The sequence below is a fragment of the Elephantulus edwardii genome, unplaced genomic scaffold (assembly GCF_000299155.1).
Source record: "Elephantulus edwardii isolate Elephantulus edwardi_28Jun2011 unplaced genomic scaffold, EleEdw1.0 scaffold00032, whole genome shotgun sequence".
Classification (NCBI taxonomy): domain Eukaryota; kingdom Metazoa; phylum Chordata; class Mammalia; order Macroscelidea; family Macroscelididae; genus Elephantulus; species Elephantulus edwardii.
Genome location: NW_006399782.1, coordinates 21,532,674 through 21,559,234, shown reverse-complemented (window position 1 = coordinate 21,559,234; position 26,561 = coordinate 21,532,674). Strand labels below are relative to the sequence as shown.

At 38.6% G+C, this 26,561-nt stretch overlaps 1 protein-coding gene across 2 annotated transcripts; it reads left to right on the top strand.

Moving 5' to 3' along the window:
• QTRTD1 (queuine tRNA-ribosyltransferase domain containing 1) lies at window positions 1-25,364 on the top strand. Of its 2 annotated transcripts, XM_006884274.1 has the most exons (8): window positions 20-240; window positions 953-1,008; window positions 4,821-4,897; window positions 6,325-6,537; window positions 12,193-12,392; window positions 15,428-15,579; window positions 18,326-18,443; window positions 25,108-25,353. In XM_006884274.1, exons 1-8 carry the CDS (start codon window positions 41-43, stop codon window positions 25,337-25,339), a joined length of 1,248 nt encoding a protein of 415 aa, XP_006884336.1. In that variant the 5' UTR covers window positions 20-40; the 3' UTR covers window positions 25,340-25,353. The 2 variants fall into 2 exon arrangements, with proteins under 2 accessions (XP_006884335.1, XP_006884336.1); XM_006884273.1 differs by lacking the exon at window positions 4,821-4,897 and having other exon boundaries at window positions 1-61; window positions 25,108-25,364.
• The last annotated feature ends 1,197 nt before the right edge of the window (window positions 25,365-26,561 follow it).

Here is a 26,561-nt window from a genome sequence, read left to right as displayed (position 1 = left end):
AATGCCCTTTTCTTTTCAGGGCCTAGAACAATCCATTAGGATGAAGTTGAACCTTATCAAAGTCGTTAATGGCTGCCGCCTTGGGAAAATAAAAAACCTGGGTAAAACTGGTGACCACACCATGGACATTCCAGGCTGCCTTCTCTATACCAAGACTGGGTCTGCCCCACACCTGACCCATCACACGCTGCATAACATCCACGGGGTCCCCACCATGGCTCAGCTTACACTGTCCTCACTGTAAGTGTCAGACTTGATCATTTGAGAGCTCCCTCTGGCAGCAGCTGCATTACCTTAAAAAGACACATCAAACATTTCTTTTGCTTATATGTATAAATTGTATATATTTGTAGAGTGAAATCAGAATGGAGCTATTAGATATGTATCAGCTGGCTCTTCTCTGGAAGGTGGAGGCTGGGCGTATGTTAATACTGTTTTCATTTTCCTTAAGCCTAAGCTCCCAGACCTTATTGCTACCCTTCCCAGGGGTGACATAGAACATACTCCATAAGAGCTAAACTTGGAACCTGCGGCTATCTTTGTTTACCTGCCCCAAAGTTTTTTCTGCCTGCTGCAAGTTTACTTGGTAATTTTATTTTATACGTAATAAAACTAAGTATGGTATCATTTTTTATAGTATATATATATATATATATATTTGAAGAAACTGCTATGTGATCAAATAATAAATATATTAAAAGGAGGAAGAAAATTCAGGTATTCTGAAGCAAGTTAATCTTTGATTATTTCTCTTCTCAAAGAACCACTTGCAAATTGAAAACCTGTACTCTGCTTGATGAACTTGGTCTGTTTAGTTGAAACTTGAATATTGGTGCATTTTCTTATTTCAGGGCTACATTTTCCACATAGCTTATTTGGGTAAGGAAATAATTTTAATTGTATAAACTATCTACACATTGACTCATTATTTTGTTATGTATTTTTCTTACAGAGCAGAATATCATGACGTTTTGACAGAATATAAGGAAGGCATTGGAAAATTTATAGGTAAAAGTGTTTACTTTTGTGTGCCTTGTGATATGTGAATATATTGGGCATATGAAAGCTAAATATTGGTATTTTCAAGGTGAACTAATAAACAGTTCTTGCTCTTCTGGCCTAGATGAGATAAAAATGAGTAGTTGAGTCTAGTAGAGGGGGATAATGTTACTCATTGTTTTAAGGATATGTACATTTTTATATGTTTTTGCATTATAGTGCTGGCAGAGGAAATTGAGTATACTATGTACTACCAGAAATCTCTGGTTGACCTAGTGGTAAGAAGCTGAGCTGCAGTCCCAAAGATGCCAGCTGCTCTGTAGGAGAATGATGGGATTTTACTGCCTCGGAAAACATGCTGGTTAGCTATGGGTTGATTCTGACTCAGTGGTATGCAGCAACACCATACACTACCAGAAAAACAGATAAATCTATCCTGGAAGAAGTACGGCCTGATTTTCTGTGGAAATGATAATGGCCAATCCCTGGAGAAGGATGTGCTTAGAGGGTCAGCAACAAAAAGGAAGACTTAATAAGATGAATTGGCAGAGTAGTTCAACAATGGACTCAAACAAAATGATGATTGTGAGGATGGTGCATGACTGGGCGTCATTTCATTCTGTTGCCCATAAGGCAAGAATGTGTACTTAACATTTATCAAGGACCTTTGATAGTTCAACCATTAAGCACTCTGCTGCCAAACCAGAAGTTTGCAGTTCAGACCCACCGAGCAGCTCCATGGAAGGAAGACTCGATGATGTGTTCCTATGAATAGATGACAGCCTAGAAAACTCTATTGGGATAGTATTGCCTTGCCACATGGGCTGCTCTCGGTTGATAAAGGCTCCATACCATCTAATAACATGTATAATGGAAGCTCAGAGAAAACTGCTCTGGAGAACATGTGCAGAAGAGACAGTGCAGTGGCAATAGGGATTCTTAGGAGACCATTTTTAGAAGAAAGTTGTGGCAAATTGCTTCTATAACAATCGTAGCCTTGAGAGAAGGCTTCCATGAAGATCACAGCCTTGAAAAGCCAAGGGGGAGTATGCTTGGTCTTATAGCGAGAGATCGAGGAATGAGACTCAATTCAACAGCAGTATATTTTATGGGTTCTAAACTTCTGCCCCTAGGATCCCATATGTGACATGGGCTTAAGGCCTTTTGGTCATAGGGTCTCTAAGAATTGTGCTTGACTTGAAGGCAATCAACAGCAACAACATATGTATATAGCACTTGCCAAATTAACTATTTTTGATATGCATAATTTAATAACTTTAATTCCATTTCCCAGATTGACTTTATTATAGATACAGTTATCTTTTGGCTTTCATGTCATCTTTTCAGTAGCTAATTAAGTAACTAAGAAAGTTGATACTTAGAGTGAACCTACCACGTGTAAGTACCTGATTACATTGCCCTTGCTGGTCCTTAACCTCAGCATTGTTTCCCTCTGCCATTTCCCTGTCTCTTCTCTTCCCCCTCCCTCATCTCTTCTCCTTCTGCACTGTTTCTTCCAGAAATGACACCTTTGTTGTTGTTATGTGCTGTTGAGTCACCTGCGACTCATAGCGATCCTGTATACAACAGCCCTAAACCCTGCTCCATCCCTTGCCAACCCTATTGTCTCTGACACACCTTTCCCCATTTGCCTAGTGACTAAACAATCCATCTCATTGAGGGTCTTCCTCTCCTGCGCTGTCCTTCAACCCTCCTAAGCATGATGTGCCTCTCTAAGGACTGATCCCACTTTGCAACATATCTAAAGTATGTCAGATGAAGCTTCAGAATCCTTGCTTCCAAGGAGCAGCCTTGGTCTCAGTCTCTCTAGGATGAACCTGTTCTCCTGGCAGTCCATGGTATATATTCAATACTCTTCTCCAGCACCACAGTTCAAAGGCATCAACTCTCCTTCTATCATCCCTAGTCATTATCCAGCTCTCTGATGCATAACAAGTAATTGCAAAGACCATGGCCTGTATCGGGCACACCTTAGTCTTCAGACTGACATCGTTGCTCTTCAGTACTTTGGAGAGGTCTCTAACAACAGACTTTTTCAATGCAGTTTGTCTTTTAATTTCCTGACTGCTGGTACCAAGAGTGTTGAATATAGAGCCAAGCAAATTCAAGCTCTCAACAATCTCAGTCTCTTCACCATCCATTATGATGCTGCCAGTTGGCCCAGTGGTAAAAATCTTTGTTTTCTTGATGTTGAGCTTCGATCCATATTGAATGCTGCAGTCCTTGACCTTCTGCATTAAGCACTTCAGGTCCTCCTCAGTTTCAACAAGCAGGGTTGTGTCATCTGCATAGTGCAGATTGTTGATGAGTCTACCTCCAATCCTGATGCCACATTTTTCCTCATAGAGCCTAACCTCCAGGATAACCTGTTCTGCACATAGAGTGAAAAGATAGGGAGATAGGACACACCCTTCACAATTTTGAACCATGCAATGTTTCCTTGCTCTGTTCTGATGTCTGTCTCCTGGTCCAAGTATAGATTTCACATAAGCACAATCAAGTGTTCAGGGATTCTGCCTCTTCTCAGAGTCAGCCACAGTTTGTTGTGATCCACACAGTCAAATGCCTTTGCATAGATAGACCTTTCTCTGGTACTCTTGGTACTCTCTCAGCCAATATCCATCTGACATTAGCTATAATATTCCTAGTGACACAACCTCTTCTAAATCCAGCCTGCACCTCAGGCAGTTCTCTATTGATGTGCTGTTCCAGTTGTTTTGGATAATCTTCAGCAAAATCTTTTTTGCATGTGATATTGTTTGATAATTTCCACACTCTGTCAGATCACCTTTCTTTGGAATGGGAGCAAGTACAGATCTCTTCCAGTCAGTTGTCCAGGTGGTTGTCCTCCAGATTTTTTGGCACAATTTGGTGAGCACATCCAGTGCAGCGATATCTGCAGTCAACCAGTATTTTTGTGTATTCTCACTCATGGTGATTCTTTGTGTATCAGAGTATAATTATGCCCCATAAGGTTTTCAGCAGATGATTTTTCAAAAATAGATCACCAGGCCTTTCTTCCAGGGTACCTCTAAGTAAACTCAAAACTTCTGCTCTTGGTTAGCAGCTGAGTGTGTTAACTATTTACTCAGGGACTCCAGAGTGAGAATACTCGGTAATGTATCTTCTTCAAGAGCATGTAACTATGGGATGTGGTCAAATGCTGTTTAACACTTCCACTATAATTCATACTTAAAGGTTTAACTTTCTTTTTTAGCAACCCATTGTGTCATTTGATAAGAACTTGTAAATTTAAGTCTTTGTTTTTTTTTTAAAGTTTGAGTGAAAGTTTACAAATCATAATTGGTTTATTGTTCAACCACTCATGCACATTTTATTAACAGTTACAGTTGATTAATGTAATTCGTTAAATACAATGTCTGGTGAATCCCTCATTGTGTATTATCTTTCTCTTCCACTTAATTCTTATTTTAGATGTTACATACTATCGACTCAGAACCAACTCATGGCTGACCCTCCAGTGCATTTTTCAGAGAGAATAAATCTCACAGGAGGAGATTGCCCCTCTTTCTCCCGAGGAGCAGTTGGTAGATTGGAACTTTTGTGTCTTTGGGCTGGCAGCGCAACTGCTTACACTAAACCACTAGAGCCCCCTCTTCTTCTAGATAGCAGATTTTGAAGTAATATTTTGACTTATGTTGATAGGCCTTCTGTAATTCTAAGACCAGATGCCAGTGTTTTAGATTTTCTTTATCCATCAGCACTCATGCGGATGCTAAAGTTGCAGCACGGTATAATTGTTGATGTAAACTCTCAGAGTTCTCTTTATGTTTAAACAGGTATGCCAGAGTCACTCTTGTACTGCTCCCTCCATGATCCAGTCAACCCTTGTCCAGCTGGTTATGTAACAAACAAGGTGTGTTCTCAGAATGACCTTTAAGGCTGCAGCTTTGCAGCCTATTGTGTCCCTTAGATGCTAGGAGCCTACTAAAGGGAGCCTAGCCTGTGTCTGACTCCCTACTGCCTTTTTCTTTATCTCTGTAAATATGGAGGGATAGAATGTGGTTTATAGGAGTTAGAGTAGGGTTGCCTGTTGATGTGGTTAAACTAAGAAATGTACTCTCAACTTTTTCCTTGTGACAAAAACTTTTAAAGGGGGAAAAGGGTCAAGTACATGCTCAAAAAAGAAATTGCTGTGATGGAAGAAAAACAATAGTCTTTGAAGTCATGCTTTATTTGCAGATTTAAAGGCTCAGGAAAATCAGTGGAAGTTGCTGATGTGTGTGCTATCACATGTATAACTATATATAGTAGAAACTCAGTGTAATATTGCTAGCTTTAGGATGGAATTTTTTTAAAAAAAAATCCAAACCACGAAACTGGATCTATAGCCAGAGATTTTTGGCTGATAATAAACAGTATCAAAAGGGTTTCATTAAGTTTTCCTTATTGCCACAGTCCCTAAGTTAGAACTGCAGTGTGTGCACATTAGCTTTCCTGGCACTTGTGTTATTGATGTGAACAGTATGACATCTGTTTTCTTACCTGCGGTGATTGTTTAAATTTACTCCTTTCTATTTAATAATTTGAATTCTAAAGACAGTACTTTAATCTCTGTTTATCGCATCCATTTGTAAGGGAGTGAGGATTCATTAAACCAACATTTAAGCTTTAGGATCTGGGTCTTTATTATGTTCTCCTGTTGAAAAAGGATGTTTGGGGGCATCAAAGTAACATTATATACAGAGATTCTCATAAATTATGAGAGTTATGCCTTTGCATATGTTTCTGTAACTCATTCTAATAAACATTTATTAAAGATTAATAATGTGTGAAGCTATAGCCTTTGCTTTGGGACACAAACATGAATTGAGATATTCTAGTCTAACAAATGAAGAGTGGTTTGGTAAATGAAAGAAGTAAGTACAAATTCCTTTAGGAGCTTAGAGGAGAGAGTGATCAGTAATGTCCAAAATGGTTTTGGGAATACATTGAAATAGCTATTAGAACTGTGTTTTGAAGAATGTGTGATATTTTGTTAGTCAAAGTGGGCAGAGGCATTTCACAGAAAAGGAACAGTGTGATCAAAGAAAAGAATTAGTGTAACATTCTTGAGTGCAATAGGGAATTTGGTTTATTTGGTCATTGGAGAATTTTCTATGAGCTATAAGGTACTTAGAGCATTTGGAATAGAATATATGAAACTTTATTACTCACATACCTAGTATATTGCATTGTAATAATCTCTCCAGTTGTAAAGAAGGATTAAATATTGCTTTATTTATTTATTTTTAAATTTGTAATTTACTATTGCTAATTCCTGATCATTTTGCTCCCCGGCAGTCAGTGTCAGTGTGGGGCGTTGGAGGACGTGTGGAAATGACTGCTTCCAAATTCATGGAAGTTCAGGAGGCGCTTCAGCCAGACTGGTTCCAGTGTCTCTCAGATGGAGAAGCATCTTATGCAGAAGCATCTTCCACAAAAAGAGCCAGAAAGTCTGTTGACAGATCACTTCTGTTTCTGGATCATTGCCTCCAGCTGCAGGAGAAGTCAGAGGTATGACCACACTGCTGAGCGCTCTGTTCTTTTTCAGACTGTTCTCTGTGCATCCTGCCACACCACATTTTTCTGTTCTTTCTTCTTTGCTCTTCATTTCTTTTAGTGTCTGTTGTTCCACAAACATCCCTATCCCTTACCATAAGTATTATTATTCTCTAGGATCTACCCTAAAAGCAGTAGTGGTTCTGTTATATGTTCTCTGATATTGAACAGGTTTCAACAGAGTTTCTAGAATGAGACGAACTTGGATGAAGGACTACTATTAGACATATTAATAATTACAATATGACATATAAATATTTTATTATAAATTAGATATAATATTATTCTTAATAGACATAAAAAAGAAAATGATTCGTTGAATAAGACCAGGAAGAGAATATAAGAAAAAGGGGAAAAATATATGCAGATATGTTTATTAATATTGAAAGGAGTGCTGGTGGCCTAGTGACAAGAATCTGCACTGCAATCCTGAAGGCACGTGGTTCGAGGCCACCAGCTGCTCTGTGGGAAAAGGCTAGGCAGTCTCCTTCCATGCCGTTAACTGCCTCTGAAAACCCGCTGGAGGGTCAACAATGGGTCGGTTCCAACTCAACGGTACACAGCAACAACAACAATTAATATTGAAGTTACCAGTGTTCTGTCCCTGACTTGCTTTTCTTTTCACTCTGTACATTGCCAGGTTAGGAGTGTCAAGGACTTAATCTGAAGGTGCTTGGAGCTCTTGCTGCATATAGCGGGGTAGAGTCGTCTGTAGCCATGTCTGCCATGGCAGTGGTGGCAGTGGCAGCATCTGTGGCAAGCCTCTGCCATTTCTGCCTTGGCCATTCTCATTAGTTCCATACATGCTAATCATTTCAGGCCCATTCTGTGATAGTGTAGTAAGATTGCTCTTTATATGATCACCTCCACTCTCTTTGCTCTTAACTCCACGGACTTAATCAGTCAGGTTGTGTTGATTTTACCTCCTGTTGTGTGCTGTCAAGTCAGATCCAACCCAGAGCTGAACCTCCAGTGGGTTTTCAGAGGCAGTAAATTTCACAGGAGAGTATCCGTCCTTCTTTCACAGAGAAATTGGTAGATTTGAACCTCCTAAAACTGTCAAATCATGTTCTCTATCTTTTCATTCCACTGCCGCTGCCTTATTTCAGGTCTTTTTGGTCTTTCTTGGATTATTAATGGCATTTCCTGTTTCACCCTTTAGCCATACTTAGGCTTAACCCATTCTCCGCACAGCAGTCAAAGTTGTCTTTATAGAATATGCTCTCTGATTGTGCCCCTTTTGCTTAAACTAAGTATTGAAATTCCCTTATCACAGTACTTCAATCTCTCTTTCCATCATTCTGAATGTCTAATAGGTAAGAAGTTGCTCTGCCAACCCAAAGGTGGGTGGTTCAAATCAACCAGCTGCTCTGAGGGAGAAAGATGGACAATACATTTCCATACCATTTATAGCGTTGGAAAACCCTCTGGATGATGTTCAGCTATGTGTTAGTTGACTGAATGGCAGTGAGAATGCTCACACACAGTTCTGTCATAGAGATTTGTGTATTTCCTTGCAAACCCAAGTTTTTACAGTTATATACACATAATTCATATACACACATGCTTAAATATAGTGTTTATTATGCAAATGTGATCTTATATTTGGCAATTTGCTTATTTTTCATTGATTGTTATCTTGAAACACTTTCCTGTCAAAACACGTACTATATCCATCACATTTTCTAAAAAAGGCAACTGCATAAGAAGCTGTATTATAAACTGTTAGGAGCCTTTGAGTCAATTCTAACTCATAGTGGCCTTAAGACAGGGAGATGCAAATTTGCCCAATCCTATACCATCCTCACAATCTCAGCTGTGCTTGAAATCTTTATTGTCACTGCATCAGCCTGTCTCACTGAGGTCTTCTCCTTTGTTCACCTTTCACTCTTCCAAGTACAGTGTCTTATTTCAGGGACTGGTTCTTCCTGACAATATGACCAAAATATGTGAGAGGAAATCTAATCATCGTTGCCTCTGAGGAGCATCTCAGTTGCCGTTCTTCCAAGTTGAATTTGTTTGTTCTTTTGGCAGTCCAGGATGTATTCAGTATTCTTTGCCAACACTACCAACTCAAAAGCACCAACTCTTCTTTACTCTTCCTTATTCAGTTTTAAACTTCTGTATGCATATGAAAGAGCTGAACAATGACTAGGGATGATAGAAGGAGAATTGATGCTTTGAGTTGTGGTATTGGAGAAGAGTATTGAATATACTATGGACTGCTAAGAGAACGAACAGGTTTGTCCTGGAGAAGGTGAAGCTGGAATGCTCCTTGGAGGCAAGGATTCGCAAACTTCGTCTGACATACTTTGGGCATGTTGCAAGGAAGGACCAGTCCTTGGAGAAGAACGTCATGCTTGGAAGGGTGGAGGGACAGTGGAAGAGAGAAAGACCCTCGATGAGATGGATTGATTCAGTGACTGGGTAATGTGGCAGAGATGGTGAGATTGGCACAGGATAGAGCAGAGTTTAGGGCTGTTGTACATAGGGTCACTATGAGTTGCAGGCAACTCGACAGCACATTACAACAACATATGCGTATAAAACTTTTGAAAATTTATTCAAATGTACTGTAATCTTTAAAGTGACATGCTTGCTCTTTAAAAAGGTCTTTGCCCAATGCAGTATTTAATTTCTTACTGCTAGTGATTGTGGATCCATTAAACTCTTGACGGCTTCTGTCTTTCTCCATTTATCACTATATAACTCTTTGTCTAGTTACAAAGAATTTTGTTTTCTTGATGTTGAACTATAATCCGTACTGAAGCTTATAGTATTAGAGCTTAATCAGTAAGTGCTTCAAGTCCCCTTCATTTCAGCAAGCAGAGTTGTGTCATCTGTATATCTCATGTTGTTAGTGAGTCTTCCTCCAGTCTTGATGCTATATCCTTTTTTCATATAATCAACTCAGAGTATTAGATCTGCATAAATATTGAGTAGCATACTGATTGAATAGGGTGGAGAAAAGATAGAACACTGACACGTTCCTTTCCAGATTTCAAACCATGACGTATTCCCTTGTTCTGTTCAAACAACTACTTTTTTGGTCCATGTAGAGCTTGCTTTTTTTTTTTAACATAGGCAAGGCTGGTGTGCCCAAGTTTATTGAAAATATTACAGCACAGCAGACAGACTCAGACAGCTCCATGTGGAGTTTTGAAATTCATCCCAAGGGTGGGCTGAGTGACCTGCAGGTTGTACAGACTGCCAAAGTCCAAGAGTTTCAGCATTTCCTTAGTATCAGGATCTACTTCAATGATCTCCTGATCCAGGGATGAAACCTCTGGTACGTAATTATCTCTCCTTTCTCTCTCCTCCTCCTGCAGCTTGGAGATGCTTCTCACAGGCCCTCTCTGAATCTACTTCATCAGATGTGTGACATAGCCTGCTATCTTGTTCTGGAGTTTCTTGCTGGGAATAATGGTGACCTCTTCAACACACGGCGCTTGTTCGTGTGGAAGTCATTACCCAGGCGCATGTAGTATTTCTCAATGATGACCCGGGCCTTCTTTATGGTTTTGGTGTGAACGCGGCCCATGTTGGCGAGTCCTTGGTGAAAACCATGTAGAACATTTGTTTAAGTATAATTAAAAAAAAATGAGCTTTGGTGGTATAGAGTGTAACATGTTAGGTTGTAATCCCACCAGCTGGGAATCCTATAATGATTGACAACCTCAAAAACCCAATGAAGGTTTGGTATGAGTCAGAAGCCACTATAAATATACATACAGTCATTTATTTAAGCTGTTGCTCAGTTGATTGACATTTGGGGTTTTCCCCAGTATTTTTGTTACTGAGCATAAACATCTTTGTAAATATGCTTGGTGCCACTTAACTGTCTTTTGTACTGTTTTAATATGTATGAGTCTATGTATAAGATAGATTCGTAGAAATAGAGTTTTAGGATATACAGAGAAAAACCTATTTTGATAAATACTGCCTTTGAGACCTCTCAAGAAACTGAACTGATTTTCACTCTCTGGTGCACTGGGTACACAAGTACTACTTTCCCTAACACTTAACATCTGCTGTGTTGCTATCTTTTGAACATTTTTGCCAATGTGGTTGGTGAAATGAAATCTCATTGTTTTAATTTGCATTTCCTCACTGGTAAAACTAGTTATGTGCTGTCAAGTCTGAAACAACTCATAGCTGACCCTTTAATGGGTTTTCGGAAGCTGTCAACTGCATGAGAGGAGATTGTCCATCTTTCTCCTGTGGAGCAGCTGGTAGATTTGAACCATGTGCCTTTTAAGTGGTACAGCAATGGTCTGTCTGTTTGCTCTACTAAAGTAACTTGGAGTTGCTGTGATGATGAACAGCTGTGCCATAGGTGTGTCAAACACCATAATTTGCTACCCATCATGGGTAGTGTTTGATGGAGCTCCCAGATTGATTCTTGTTTAGAAGGGGACATTGCATTCACCTCCTAAACCATGTGCCTTTGGAAACTATGAGGGTACTTGTATTTAAATGTGAGTTGGGCCCGAGGGTCTATTGCTATTGCTATTGTTACTTCATTTTGGAGGAACATTCTTCTCAGTTGTACAGCACTCCTCAGTTAATTTTGCTGCACTCAGGTAATCTGAGTTTGCAGTGAAGCTGAACCTTGTGTCACTGGGGTCAAATGCCATAAGGCTGCTCAAGGTGGACAGTGTTTGGTGGAGCTCCAAGGTTTAAGACAGGTTTGGAAGCAAGAGTGGCATCTGCTTCCTAAACCATATTCCTCTGGAAACTCTATGAACTTGGAGAAAGAACGATAGTTGTAGAAAGGCTTCAGGCCTTTTGTTCATAGGGTGACTGTGAGTCATCCTCAACTCAACGGCAAGGAACCACAACAACAACCACCTTTATGTTGGCAGCAAAACTCCTTACCAATAGGCCATCAGAGTTCCCTTGATGAGGTTTAGCACTTCTATATATGTCTATACATATAGTGCATTCATATCTATTGCTCTGTTTCTCCCAAGAATAAGTTGATTTTTGCCTTGTTGCTGTTACAATGTAAAGAGAAGTTTTGATACTAAATGAATCTTCCTTTTTCTATAATCTTTAGCTTGCTTAGAAAAGTCTTCCTTTCCCTAAAATTAAGAAAATATTTAGTACAGTTTTCTAATACTTGCATAATTGTACTTTTTTTAATACTTAGATCGTAGGTGCACCTGCAAATTATTCCTGAGAAGGTTGAGTAGTAGAGATCTTTATTTTTTTATTTTTCAGATAGATTAAGCATTTGTCCCAGCCAACTAATTTCCAAATTCCAAAAGTTACCCTTAACTAGCAGTCTTGGAGGAAGTTTAAAGCTGGTGTGAATAGTCCTTTTCCTATAATAATCACTACCTGTGTTTAATATAAGCTAGAACATGACGTGTTGATTGCCTCTCTTTTTCCTCTTTCTTTGAGAATTCCAGTGGCTTTCAGTTTGTCTTCTTTTGAGTTCCAGAGTTTCTCAAGAAAGGGAAGAGTGTGAAGCAACTTCCTTAGTGCTTCAATTGTAGCACCTCCATGGAGCTTTTTTTATCCATTGGATTTCCATTTAAGGTTCATTTAAACAGAATTCTCTTGCACTGTAAATTGGTAAAAATACTCAGTCCTTTTTTACCTCAGGTCCTTCGAAAAAGTGTTATTATTGGAGTGATCGAAGGTGGAGATGTGATGGAGGAGAGGCTCAGGTCAGCACGAGAGACAGCCAAGCGGCCTGTAGGTGGCTTCCTTCTGGATGGCTTTCAGGGGAATCCAATGACCCTGGACACTGGACTACTCTTGCTGTCTTCAGTCACTGCAGAACTCCCAGAGGACAAACCAAGGTCAGTATTTAGTTAAGATGTAGGCCAAGCCACGCGAAGCCAGGCAGGGTTGCTGACTGACTGATTTTGTGTTAAGCAGTCTATACTTAGGCATGTTTCCCCGTCTTTTGATTAGGGTCTTTCTGGGCTGAGTTGACTGGAAGACTCTGAGGAGAGTTGGCATCTAGACCATCCTACTCTTGATTTCAGTATATAAACCAGAGAACAACTGCCATTTAAGTCGTATTGTTTGACCCTCATGAGTAATGGCAAATGTTAAATGTTTCCTCTTACTCTTGACAAAATGAAAATAACTGTTCTTTTTTTCATCATATCATAGTGCCTGGTGCTAAGTGTGAAGTTGTATGGAAGGAACTCTGAATTAAATCATGGGGACTTGAACACAGAGATATGATGGATGATGGTTCCGTTATGGGTTGGTAGATAGCCAGTTCCCTTGTGGAGAGGCTAACATGCCCCATTCACATATTTCCGTCCATCTACATGGCAAAATCAAGCTATGGTAGAAAAGTCATATTGAAAGGTAGACTCCACAGGCTGGATGAACTGTAATGCTACAAATTCAAGGTTTCTCATTTTGGCTGATGTCAATTTTTAATATGTCTATTTGAAATTACTCAGTTTTTCAATTTCTGAAAATGATTTAATGTCTTCTATCCCAATTTTTGTAAATACTCATCCTTTTTTCTTGTAGAAAAAAAGATTTCTTATTCTAAGGGTGCATATTTAGACTCCTCTAGGGATGTTACATCATACATAATGCATGTAATTTAAATGTTTTTTTAGATTGAATTTTTGTTTACAGTAAAGTGCATACATTTAATGTACACATGGATATTTACACATATATATTCTTATATAAATATCAACTAAATCAAGATATTGAACATTGCCATCTCTCTGGCCACCTTTTGCCCGTCCCAATTTTAACCTAGTACTTTTATGTGCTTTGCTCCCCGCCCTGTGCTTACTTTGTTCTGGCCAAGATAACAATTCAGCACTAGTATTTCTAGTCATTTGCTGAACTTCTCTCAGTTAAGTGCTCACAGATGTCTATTACTGGATTTGAAAGCTGGGATTGTTTTTCTCTTTACATACATGTATAGAAATGCCAACTTCAGTTGGAAAGCAGTTCTAAAACATTGCATTACTTGATGGAGACTGTCATCAGGAAAACTGGCATAGATTTAAAGGGTTCTGGTTGTTTTAATATTGCATACGCCTTTTTTTTTCCTTTTCTTTTTGAACTTCTTTTGAGAATCAAGTAGTCTGTAAGTTGTTCTCTGCCAGGGCATAAAAAAAGGCTATTGATATAGAAAGAAAAAATAGCACTAGCCAGCTAGCCCTGATCATTTGCATCTCCTCTTTTGTTTTAGGGGCAAAAGCCAATTGGATATTATTAACACTTTGAGAATGCCTTATCCATTACCTCTGAAAACATCATCTCATTCCACTGTGCAGACTGTTTATTAATGAAGGAAATATAAATAAATCCAACTAGATTTTTAGATCATCTGGCCAGAGTTGGCATTCTGCAAGCATGAGTTGCTTTATAAAATGAACATATGAGGAATAAAGTAGATAAACCTGTCTTTTTTGAACAAGTTGTTTTTAAAATTCCAAGAAAAATATAGTTAAAACATGGAAACTACTTGAAGGAAATAAAGAACACAACTTGGTATTCTCAAAAACCTATTTTGTATGTATTTTTTTAAAAATAATTAAGTAGCTTAAAAGAAAGCATTTTATTTTCTCACTTTTTTCTTTTGCTTTGTTTTTTATTAATTTTAATTAAAGTTTACAGAGACTTTGAATTTCCATTCATTCATTGTTGCACTTTTCTTCCTGCCCACCCCTCCCCCCAGTTCAACTCTTCTTTTTGAAGAGTAAAAGAAAAATTCTTGCACTGTTACACAATTCTTTCCCCCAAGTCCATTCTACTCTGCTATCTTCATTTTGGACTCCTGTCATGACAATAATACATAAACATATATCCCTTTTAAACCATTTGCTCCTTCATCTGTTTCAATGCAGTTTACATAATTTATCCCATCTTTCTCAGTCTCCCCATAACCCCTATGTCAGTCCTCTTTTATAACAGTGGCACTATGCAGTATTTGTTTTTTTGTGACTGATATATTTCACTCAGCATAATATCCTCCAGGGTCACCCATTTTATTTCATAAGTTCCTTATTTTTCAATGCAGCATATTATTCCATTGTGTGAGTATACCAGAACTTCTCTGCCTGTTCGTTTGTTGACGGGCACTTGTGTTGTTTCCAACTCCTTGCTATTATGAACAAAGCTGCAGTAAGCATGCGTGTGCATATATCTGCTTGGGTGGCAGTTATGGTTACTTTAGGGTATATTCCCAGTAGTGGAATTGCTTGGGTCAAATGGTATTTCTGTTTGCAACTTTTGGAGAAAGCGCCATACAGCTTTCCACAGTGGTTGCACTGTTTTACACTGCCACCAACAGTGAATGCTGTTCTGTTAAATTTTGCTAATTTTACTGGGGTGAGATGATAGCTCATAGTTGTTTTGATGTATGTAATTTTTATATAGGATATAAAGTTCAGTCTAAGACTACAGAGATTGCTCAGAAAGGATGGAGGTGGAAAGAAAAGAAGCCTTTGTTGAGCTTCTCTTTGGTGCAAGAAACTATGCCATGTTCCCTTTCAAACATTATCTCATTAGTCTTGACACTTTGTGGGCTATGTATTATTATTCTTGGTTTTAAAATGAAAAAACAGAGGTTGAGAGAGGTCAGAAACCTTCTCAAAGTAACACTGCAAGTAAATCAGCAGCAGAGCTAGGATTCAAGTACAAGTTTATGCCTGTGAAGTCCATGTGTTTCCTGCCACCCTGACCGTCTGCTTCCTGCCATGCTCACCATGTGTCATGTATTTTCATTATTACCACTTTCAGTGCCCTCTTCATTGGAAAGGCCTTGGGTTTATTTCTGCCATGCTCCTCATCCCACTGTTTTTATGACTGGTGGTTTTTTTCTTTTCTTTCTTTTTTCTTTTTACAGGCTCATCTGTGGTATTAGCAGACCAGATGAGGTTCTTAAGTGTATTGAAAGAGGAGTGGACCTATTTGAGAGTTTTTTCCCTTATCAAGTGACAGAGCGGGGATGTGCCTTGACTTTTCGCTTTGATTACCAGCTGAATCCTGAAGAAACATGTAGGTCTTTTGAAGTTAAGTACCCCTTTGTTATCCATAAGGTTCTCCTATTTTCTGTTAATATTTCACTCGAGTCACAAGTCAGAATGTATAATTACTGTAAATCTTGCCTTTTGGAAACCACTTCTTTGTTTTCTCTCTCTATGCCTTAGCATGTTGACACACAAAACAAGATAGTTAATGCTGCATATGAAAATCGCCAATATTAGGAAATGATTTTGTAGTGAGCAGAACAAAGAAAATGAAATGTCTCCTTGCTGTTGTTGTGTACTGTCAAGTTGAAACCAACAAGGTTTTCAGAGGCAGTGGATTGCATGGAAGGAGACTGCCTATCCTCCCATGAAGCAGCTGATGAATTTGAACTGTGCATCTTTGGGTTGGCAGTGCAGCTCCCTACCACTAAGCCACCACAGCTCCCTTATTAGCTTGAAAAAATAACCTTTGGGGTGAACACATGAAAATCTACAAAAAGAAAACCTTTGAACTGTTTGATTACTTTTTCTACAAATTCTTGTGTGTGTATTGCAAACCCCTGTGCTATTAAAATAGAGAGCCTCACTACACTCTGATCCTAAGGTTATAATTTATTTTGGTTTTACTTATACACACTGAGATACAAAAGCTGTTTCTTCAGCTAATGTTCCTTTGAAGCACATCCTTTCTCTTTATTTAGCCATTCAAAAACCAAGGAAGTCAGTCTGAGATTTAACACACTGCCAGTGGGCAGGAACTGAGGCACAAGCTTTTGGGCTGGGAAGGATCTTCTGAGCCTGGGCTCCTCTCAGCCCATAGAGATGTGCTTTCTTTTGCATTTTTCTGCTTTTTAAAAACTCTGTCTTTGTCAACACGACTCTTTAATGTGAATAGGGTGATTAGGAACATCTTCAAATGTTATTTTAATTTTCTACAAGTTAGTAAAATTTATGTGAGAGAATGTCATAGCTTTGTAAAACCCCTCATTCATTAATGTAGATCAGAATCCTTGTGGAAATAAAATAAATGAAGTTGACACAATAAATCAATTTGACTATCCCGTATAGACTGGACCATAATATATGTGAATGAGTACACTAAAAGCATTTTATAAATTTTCATAACTATATTTATTAAACTAAATTATTCTTATCAGGGCAGAGGAGACTGTTAGTCATTTAGTACCATGAAATACAAAGTTCTAAAGAGAAACTGAAAATGACTTCTTAAGAACAAATAAGTCCCAGGGAGCAGCTGCACTGCAATCCCAGAGGTGTGCGGTTCGAATTCACCAGATGCTCTGCTGGAGAAGGAGGTTCAATCTCTTCCAGTACCAGTCAGATCTGATTAGACGGTACACACACAAAGATAATAAAATAAATTTTTTAAAAATTAAAAAAAAAGAATCAGTAAGTCCCTTTAGGCTAGAGAAAATATGGGGTTTATTTTTCATTATTAGGCAAACTCAATAGTTTGAAGAGTTTTATATATTAAATAGTAGCAGCCTAAGGACGTGTGGCTGTGAGGTCTTTTCTCATTGTTGCTGTGTACTGTGGAGTCGGTACTGACCCATAGTTGACCCTCTAGTGGTTTTTCAGAGTCAGTTAATTGCATAGGAAGAGATTGTCCATCCTTCTCCCATGGAGCAGCTGATGGATTTGAACCACATGACTTTGCAATTAGAGTGCAGCTTCTTTACACTAGGCCACCAGTGCTCCAAATACAAAGTGAAAACTCCAAAGGAATAAGTTTACCAAAGATAGACAGCAATTCCCTTGAGTGACAGGCATTTTCCAGAATGTCTGAGACAAATTCGTTAATATCAAGAACTTGAAGGGGAGCTCTGGTGGCCTAGTGACAAGAAACTGTACTGCAATCCCAGAGGTACACGGTTCAAATCCACCAGATGCTCTGCCGGAGAAGGAGAGACATTTTCCTCCTGTACCTGTCAGATATGATTTGACGGTACATGCACAAAAAAATAATTTTTTTAAAAAAAGCGCTTTATTTTGTTTTTCCATATCAACATGCCTATTTTTGGGAACAAAATAATAACAGTGCTGTGCTCAAGGTTCAAATCACTTCTCTCCTTCCTGTGACCTTCCCAGAATACCTGTTGTCTTTTTGGGCTGCACTGAGATGGTTATCACTTGTTCCCAGAAATGTCTTTAACCTAATTGCCTCTTGGCAGCTCTTTTGGTGATAGCACATGTCTCTTGCAGTTCTAGGACTGGTGGTTTTTAAAGCTTAGTGTCAAGAGATCTGAAGTCCTTATTTAATTCTGGATAATCTGGGTTCCCTGGAAGGTCAAAGTCTCTATACAGTTTCTATAAATTAAAATTGTCTTCTACTTTGCCTGTGTCCAAAATAGATTCCTTACAAAGCCAAGTGTATTCACCTGCATTTCGTTGAAATGTGGGACTAACCTTAACTGACACACATGGATTCTACCTCTCTTTAATGCACACACATGCACACATGTTAACCTATAAAAATTAGTTCTTGACAGTAAGATTATATATTACATGTTTATAGCCATAATTTTCATAGACACTGTTAATCTCTAAATTGTTTTAATAATATAGCTAACAGGTCACTGACCATCTTTCTGCATAATACTGCTTTGCTTTTTCTGTGTAATTTACTTAGAATAAACTCTCATGAATGGAATTATGGGGTCAGAAAGTATGAAATAATAGCTAAAATAAAATGCTACCAGTGGTACTCCTTATCTGAGCATCATTCAAGACTTTTTCTTGGTTTTGTCCTTTAGTGTTACAACAGAATGGGATGCAAGAAGAAATAAAATATCAGGACCAAGCAAAGAAAGCAAAAGCAACTGATTGCATCCAAGAAATGACATCGTTTGAAATTAATCTAAAGGAAAAAAAGTAAGAAATTTTTTTTAACTTTGGATTTTGATATTTGACATTCCTGTTTCAGTTTGTTTTAAAATTTTGTATAGTTATTTTTTTTAATTATTATTAAATTTTATTAGTTTTAATGAACATTTACAGAGATTTGGGGTTCTCATTCATTCATTGTTGCACTGTTTTCTCTACCCTCCTCCCCAGTTCGTTCTTCTTCTCCCCCCCTCCGAATGTCTGTTTTAATTGTCCCAATTGCCTCAGTGCTTGTCAAAGCCAGTTCTGATTAATCTCCTTTGTCAGTGTGCCCTTTGCCATTCCCTATCACTTCTCCCTGAGAGAGACCTTCACCCTATAGTTATTTTTTTATCACATTATTATTTTGTAAAATACTGGGCCTTCTCAAATTTCAGAGTTCTCAAAAACACTTCTTTTCTACAAAGTAGTTTTGTTTTTATCAGAAATAAGTCAAAGTCTAGATAATGCTTTAGAAAAACTGTCAGAATGATTACACCAAATTAATTATATTTGAAGTCTTTGTAACATACTAATACATTAAAACAGAGTTCTATTCGTCTAGTGGGTGAAAAGTTGAACTTTCAACCCAAAGGTATGCAGTTAAAATCCACTAGATTCTCTGAAAAGATGGACAAATCTGCTCTATGTGATTTATGATATTGTTTGGTGCCGTCGAGTCGTAGACGACTCATAGCAACCCTATGAACGAACAGCCTGAGCACTGTTCATACAGAGTTTCCAGAGGCAAGCCATTTCGGAAGTGAATGCCGCTTCTGCTTCCAGGCTTGTTTTAGTCGGGAAGCTCCAGCCAACACTGTCCACCATGGGTGCCCATTACCACGATTGGCACATCACTGTCACAGTCTTCAGCATCACAGCAACCACGAGTTACCTCTGTACAGCAACGCACAGACCAGTGCTCTACCACTTAGAAGAATGTTTATGTGATTTATAGGCTCTGAAAATCCACTAGAGAGTCAGCTGAGAGTTGGTTGTGACTCAAAAGCAATGAATGAATGTGAATACTTTACATGAGGAGTCCTGATGATGCCATGGGTTTGGCAGTTTCAACCCTGTAGAGCAATTTTATAATGTCTTACAAGGTTCTTAGGAGTCAGAATTGTTGTTATGTGCCGTTGAGTTGCTTGTGACTCACAGCAACCCTATGTACAAGAGCCCTAAACCCTGCTCTATCCTATGCCACCCTCACAGTCTCTGACACACCCTACTCCCATTTCCCCGATCACTGAATCTGTCCATGTCACCAAGGGTCTTCCTCTCTTGTCCCTCTACTCGCCCAAACATGATGTTCCTCTCCAAGGACTGCTCCCTCCTTGCAGCATGCCCAAAGTATGTCAGATGAAACTTCAGAATCCTTGCCTCCAAGGAGCAGCCTGGTTTCACCCTCTGACAAACCTGTTTGTTCTCCGAGCAGGCCATGGTGTATTCAACACTGTTCTCCAGCAGCACAGCTTAAAGGAATCGATTCTTTTTCTGTCATCCCTAGTCATTGTCCAGCTCTCTGATGTATAGCACACAATTGCAAAGACTATGACCTGGATAAGGTGCACCTTAGTCTCCAGCCTAATGACATTTTTCTTCAGGACTCTGGTGAGGTCTCTGACAACTGACTTTCCCAATGCAATTCATCTCTTGATTTCCTGGCTGCTAGTACCAAGAGTGTTGATTTTGGAACCAAGCAAACTAAAACTGTTAACAGTCTCAATCACTTCACCATCCATAATGATGTTGCCAGTTGGCCCAGTGGTGAGAATATTTGTTTTCTTGATGTTGAGCTTCAATCCATATTGATGGCTTTAGTCCTTGACCTTCTGCAGCAAGCTCTTCAGGTCCTCCTCTGTTTCAGCAAGCAGGTTTGTGTCATCTGCATAACGCAGGTTGTTGATGAATCTTCGTTCAGTCCTGATGCTACATTACTCCTCATACAGCCCAGCGTCCCAGATGATCTGTTCTGCATACAGATTAAAAAGGTATGGGGACAGAATACATCCCTGGCAGACGCCCTTCCCAATTTTGAACCATGCAGTGTCTCCTTGCTCTGTTCTGACGACTGCCTCTTGGTTCAAGTATAGATTTTGCATAAGTACAATTAGATGTTCTGGGATTCCCATTCTTCTCAGAGTCAGCCGCAGTTTGTTGTGATCCACCCAGTCAAAAGCCTTTGCATAGTCAGTGAAACACAGATAGACATTCCTCTGGTACGCCCTGCTTTCAGCCGAGATCCATCTAATATTAGCTATAATATCTCTAGTACCACAGCCTCTTCTAAACCCAGCCTGCATGTCTGGCAGTTCTCTGTTGACGTGTTGCTCCAGTTGTTTTTGTATAGTTTTCAGCAGAATCTTGCTTGCATGTGGTATTAATGATATTTGATAATTTCCATACTCTTTCGGGTCACCTTTCTTTGGAATGGGAACAAATACAGATCTCTTCCAGTAAGTTGGCCAGTTGGCTGTCCTCCAGATTTCTTGGCACAACTTGGTGAGCACATCCAGGGCAGCATCTGTTTGTTGAAATATGTTAGTTGTTACGCCATCAACTCCAGGAGCCTTGCTTTTTGCCAATTCTTTCAGAGCAACTTGAACTTCTGCTTCACCACCACAGGTTCTTGCTCATGCGTTATTTCATGAAATTCTCCTCTGTCTGCCAGTTCCTTGTACTGTAATTGTGTATACTCCTTCCATCTTTTTTTATTGCTTCTTGGATCATTTCACATTCTACCTAAAGCATCCTAAGTATTGTCACTCATGGTTTGAATATTTCAATTCCTTCAGCTGAAGAAATGCTAAGCGAGTTTGGCCCTTTTAATTTTCTGACTCCAGTTCTTTGCACATTCATTGTAATATCTTGCTTTGTCATCCCAAGCTTCCCTTTGAAATTTTTGTTCAGCTCTTTAATTTCTTGGTATCTTTGTTTGACTTCTCGGCACTCTAATGCAATACTCAGAGTCTCATCTGACATCCATCTTGGTCTTTTCTTCCTCTTCTCTCTTTGTATTGATCTTTTGCATTCTTCATGGACTATATTCTTTATATCCTCCCACAGCTCATTTAGTCTTCACTCATTGGTGTTAAAGGCCTCAAATCTGTTCCTAAGATGGTTTTGAAGTTCAAATGGAATAGACTTAAGGTCAAATTTTGGTTCCTGTGGATTTGATTTCATTTTCTTCAACTTCAGCTTGGCTATGAGTAGTTGGTAGTCTGTTCCACAGTCAACACCTGGCCTGGTTTTCACAGCTGATATTGAGTTGTATACAAGTTATATATCTCAAAATATGTGCTTCTACAAGGAATAAACAAAGATAACTTGAGCTTTGTATTTGGCCAAAAATAATGATATTCTGTAAACCAATGAGGGAGTGTTTTCTCTGAATTTAATGCCTTCAGTGTAGTGTTGGATGTTTGATTGGTATATTTTTTTCCTTGTTTGGTTCTTTCTCTTATAAAATGAAATACCTTAGAGATTCACACTTATTTATGTCTGTAATAACAGTATAGACATGATACCTTCTGAATTAATGTGAAAATCCTGTTCTTACCAAAAGTCTGTAGACCTTTTTAAATGCAGGTCTGAGGTCATGACAGCTGCCACCACATAGACCAAGAGGCAGTCATTGGAACAGAACAAGGGAATATGGCATGGTGTAAAATCAGGGAAAGGGTGTGTCAGTACTGTATCCTATCACCACACTCTGCAGTCTACTTGCTGAACAAATACTCTGAGAAACTAGGCTGAAAGAAGAACATGGCATTAGGGTTAGAGACAAACAACTGCAATATGTATTAAAATGTCTTTGAATGATTGCATGGAAAACTGGTATGATGTGTAAACTTTCACTCAAAATACATAAAAATTATTTAAAAAAGAATGAAAGAAACACTGGAAAGGTCAGTATAGTTGATGCTTTCTGTTTTTCTACTTACCAAAAACATCTAACAGCTGTAATATGCAGATGACACACAACCTTACTTGCTGAAAGCAAAAATCATTTAAAGACCTTACTGCTAAAGATCAAAGACTGTAACCTTCAGTGTGGATTATATCTCATCATAACAAAAAGACATCCTTTCAACTGGACCAGTAGACAACATTGTGATAACAGAGAAGAGACTGACATTGGCCAGGATTTCATGTGTGGAAATAGTCGCCATGAAGTCCAACAACTTACTGCACTGGACAAATAAATCTGCTGTAAAGTGAATCTTAAATGTGTTAACAAACAAAGGTATCACTTTGAGATAGAAGTGCACCATACTCAAGCCATTTCCTTGTGTGTACAACAGTAAATAAGTGGGACCAACGATGAAGGAATGCCCTTTTTTATGATCCTGGGGAAGAATATTTAATATTAAACACATTGTTTTGGAAGATGTATAAGCCAGAGTGCCTTTCAGATGTGGAGATGACAAGACATCACCTCACAGCCACCTGAGAATGACATCATCATGCTTAGTAAAGGAGAGGTCAGTGAAGAGGAAGAAGACCCTCAATGAAAGGAATTGGTACAGAGGCTGCAACAGTGGACAAGAAAGTTTAGGAGCACTAGCTGGCGTTTATTTTTATTTTTTTTTACTTATATATATGAAATGGCTGTGAGTAGGAACTGACTTGAGTGCATCTAACCACAGCAACAGAAAACACATTTAACATCATAAAGATTAGCTAAGAAGGTTCTACCAAAGTCCCCTTACATTGCAGATTTCATTTGAAGTTGCATTGCTTGTTATCAGCACTAGATTTGAAAGTTTGGAAACTTGGGATTCAGTCCCTGACAGTGATTTTGATTATGTAACTTCTAGTCGCTTAAGCCTTGTTGAATGCTAGTAAAAGTTGACATATTTAGAGTTCTTAATATGCACCACAGTGATCAAGTCTTTTAGTGACTCATTTATTCCTCACAAGAACCCTGAGGCAGGCACTGTTACGACCCTGGATTCACAGATGAGAAAGCACAGGCCCAGCGAGAGGTTAAATGACTCGCCCCAGTGAAATGAAGAGTCAGAGATTGGATCCAGCATTATAGCCTCAGAGCCTTCTTCTTGACCTCCGTAGTAGCTGTGTTTCTTCATCTAGAATTGGCAATGTGCATACCTATCTTCAGTTGTTTTTGTGGAAACGAAACAAAGCAGCATGTGAAAGGGGTAAATGACAAACAGCTATACACATATACAAGGTAATGGGTCTTTTGATACTAATTCTAGTTGTGAGAAATGCTGTATTATTTACTCAGGACAGCATTTCTTAATAAGAAGATGTCAAAACTTTGAATCTCCTTGACTTACTCTATTCTTTGTTAACATCATTATTATTATTGTGGTACAATCCATAACTGCATAAAATGTGCCATTTTAACCATTTTGCAGTATATAATTTAATAGATTTATTACATTCATAGTGGTGTATAGCCACCATCACGGTTTATTTTTAAAACCCCTAAAGTTTATATATATGTATATCTATATATTTATATATGTATAGAGAGAGAGAGAGAGTACGCACGGGCGGGCGGGAGAGAGAGGGAAAGGGAGAGAGAGAAATTTATCACAAGGAAGTAGGAGAGGCTGGCATGGCCCAAATTGTGGGTTAAATATCATGATAAAGTCTTCTCAGCCATACCCAAGATCAGCAGGTATAATGGCAGGCTGCTGGCTTTGTAGGCTGATGAATCCAGTATTTGCAGGCAAGATGGCAGGCTACTGGCTCAGATACAAAGAACTGAAGAACTGTTGGTTCAATCCAGTTGCAGGGTCTCAGTGGAGCAAAAAAGTAAGAGAGCTTTGCCAGACATCATATATATTTAATGCAGTCACAGCCTTCTTTCCGCTGCTTGACTGCTCATAGTAAATCTTATCATGGAAGTGGTTCTATTATATTGGGACTCATGAACAACTACAAGGACTATAGTTAACAAACCAGAGAATTGTGGATGGCTAAGATGGCATACACCCTAAAAAAAAAAGAAACATAATCCTTCCATCTCTAACTTTATACTCCTTAAGAATTCTCCTTCCAACCCCTAGTAACTTTTTTTTAAATACTGATTTATTTGCAAAGTTTGAGTACATTGTTTCTCACAAAAGATCCTTCCTACTTCCTTCATCCTACCCACCATGCAGCTCTATGATTAATACCCTCCCCTCCCCCCATCCTCACCCCTTTGCTTCCACCCTCTTCCCCCTTAGATCCTCATACTCATTCTACAGTAATGGTTTTATACAGTATTTGTCCTGTGGGACTGAGTTAATTCACTCAGCATAATGCTCTCCAGTCCCTCCCAAGTTAGGTAGTAATTTACAAAATCATTGCTCCTGCATGTTGCTTAGTATTCCATTGTATGAATGTATGACAACTTCTCAAGCCATTCGTTTGTGCCAAATCCTAGTCACTTCTAACCTACGTTAGTCTTGATGCATTTGCCCACCCCAGATATTTCATTTAATTGACATCTCAGTATTTGTTCTTCAGTGTCCAGCATGTTTTCAAGATTCTTCTGTCTTAGCTCTTTGTTCACTTTTGTCTATGTTGCCATCTTAAGCCAGCACTGACATTTTCCAGTAATGTTTAATCTTCTCTTGCTGCACCAGTGAGTAGACAGTCTAGGTTGTGGATCCTTCTCTTCATGAAATGTCATGGCTATTTCCTTTTTCAGGTACCAGGAGGACTTTGACCCGTTGGTGAGAGGCTGCTGCTGCTACTCCTGTAAGAATCACACTCGTGCATACATCCACCATCTGCTGATGACCAATGAACTGCTGGCCAGCGTCCTGCTTATGATGCACAACTTTGAACATTATTTTGCATTTTTCCAGTCCATTCGAGAAGCATTAAAAAATGACAAACTGGCACAATTGAAAGAACTCATCTTCAGGCAAGAGTCCTGAGAGCTACCAACCACGTCTGACTTTTTTTGTTGTTGTTTAAGAAAAGGTAGTTTGTTTCATCATGCTATAGAAAAGGAAAAGAGTAGATAGATAAAGAATAGGATAATTGGACAGCTGGCAGGCCAGCTAAACCTGAATTCCTACACATCTGACTTTTTAAAAAATTCATTTTATTGTATTTTAGGCAAAAGTTTATACAGCAAATTAGGTTCCCCAGTAACAAGTTTTATAGAGATTTTTTTGTATCCTGTTAGTTACAGTTTTTGCAACATGTCAACATTTTCATCCTTTTTTTTTGTTCTGTGTCCTTTAATCTAACTTTACTTCCCTTCCTTGCCTTCCTTACTTTTGGGTAAATATTGACCGTTTTTGTCTCAAATAGTTAATTATTTAAGGGAGCACATTACTCATGGGTGATAATGATTATTTTATTAAGCCAATCTTAAGCTGAAAGTTGACCTAGCTATAATGGCTTCATTTCCAAATTCAAAGATTATTTTGGGGCAGTAATGGCAATGGTTCCACAAGTCTGTCAGTAAGTTTGTTCTTTTTTTAGGAATTTGAGTTTTAGTCTTCATTTTTCTCTCATTCTACCTAAGACTTTGTATTGTGTCCTGAAAGAAATAGTTGGTATTGGGCACTGTGTAGTTCTTTGAGTCTCAGGTACGAAGATCTCTGGTTCTTCGAGCTGATAGTACCATGAAATCATTTCTTTTGAACCTCTGATTTGTTTCATTCTCTTTTGTTCCATATGAGTTTGTATCTTGGATGGCCACTCACAAACTTTTAAGGTCTACTTACCAAAGCAGGCTGTAGGACATTATCTTTGTAAAACTATGCTGTGCCAATTAAGTTTTTCTCCTTGAATAGTTGTTTCAGCCTTTTAACCCACTAAAGCAATCTCAGGAATTGAGTTTATCTAAGAAACCTCTTTACCTGTGCCCCCTATGTGGTTTGTATTATATGTGGATATACATGCAGCACACACATTTATCTATGTGTTTGTGTGCATATGCAAACAGATTCACCTATACATCTGAGTCTGTTTAGTCACATATGCTTTCCTATACTTATATATGCACCTGCATATACCCACGTAGCCACACACTTTTTAATATTATTTTTACTCTTGTTGTAAAAATAGTTTATGTTCCAGCAGTTTCCACCATTATCTCTGTTTTCAAAACACATCAAGAAGTCAGTATTGTTATTAGTCATTAAA

What these genes read in the sequence shown, in the direction of transcription:
- QTRTD1 (XM_006884274.1), top strand. Translation starts at nt 41, where the DNA reads ATGAAGTTGAACCTTATCAAAGTCGTTAATGGCTGCCGCCTTGGGAAA. An exon ending in CAGCTTACACTGTCCTCACT is followed by an intron (nt 241 to 952) that starts GTAAGTGTCAGA and finishes TTTTTCTTACAG; the next exon opens with AGCAGAATATCATGACGTTT. An exon ending in CTCCCAGAGGACAAACCAAG is followed by an intron (nt 12,393 to 15,427) that starts GTCAGTATTTAG and finishes TTCTTTTTACAG; the next exon opens with GCTCATCTGTGGTATTAGCA.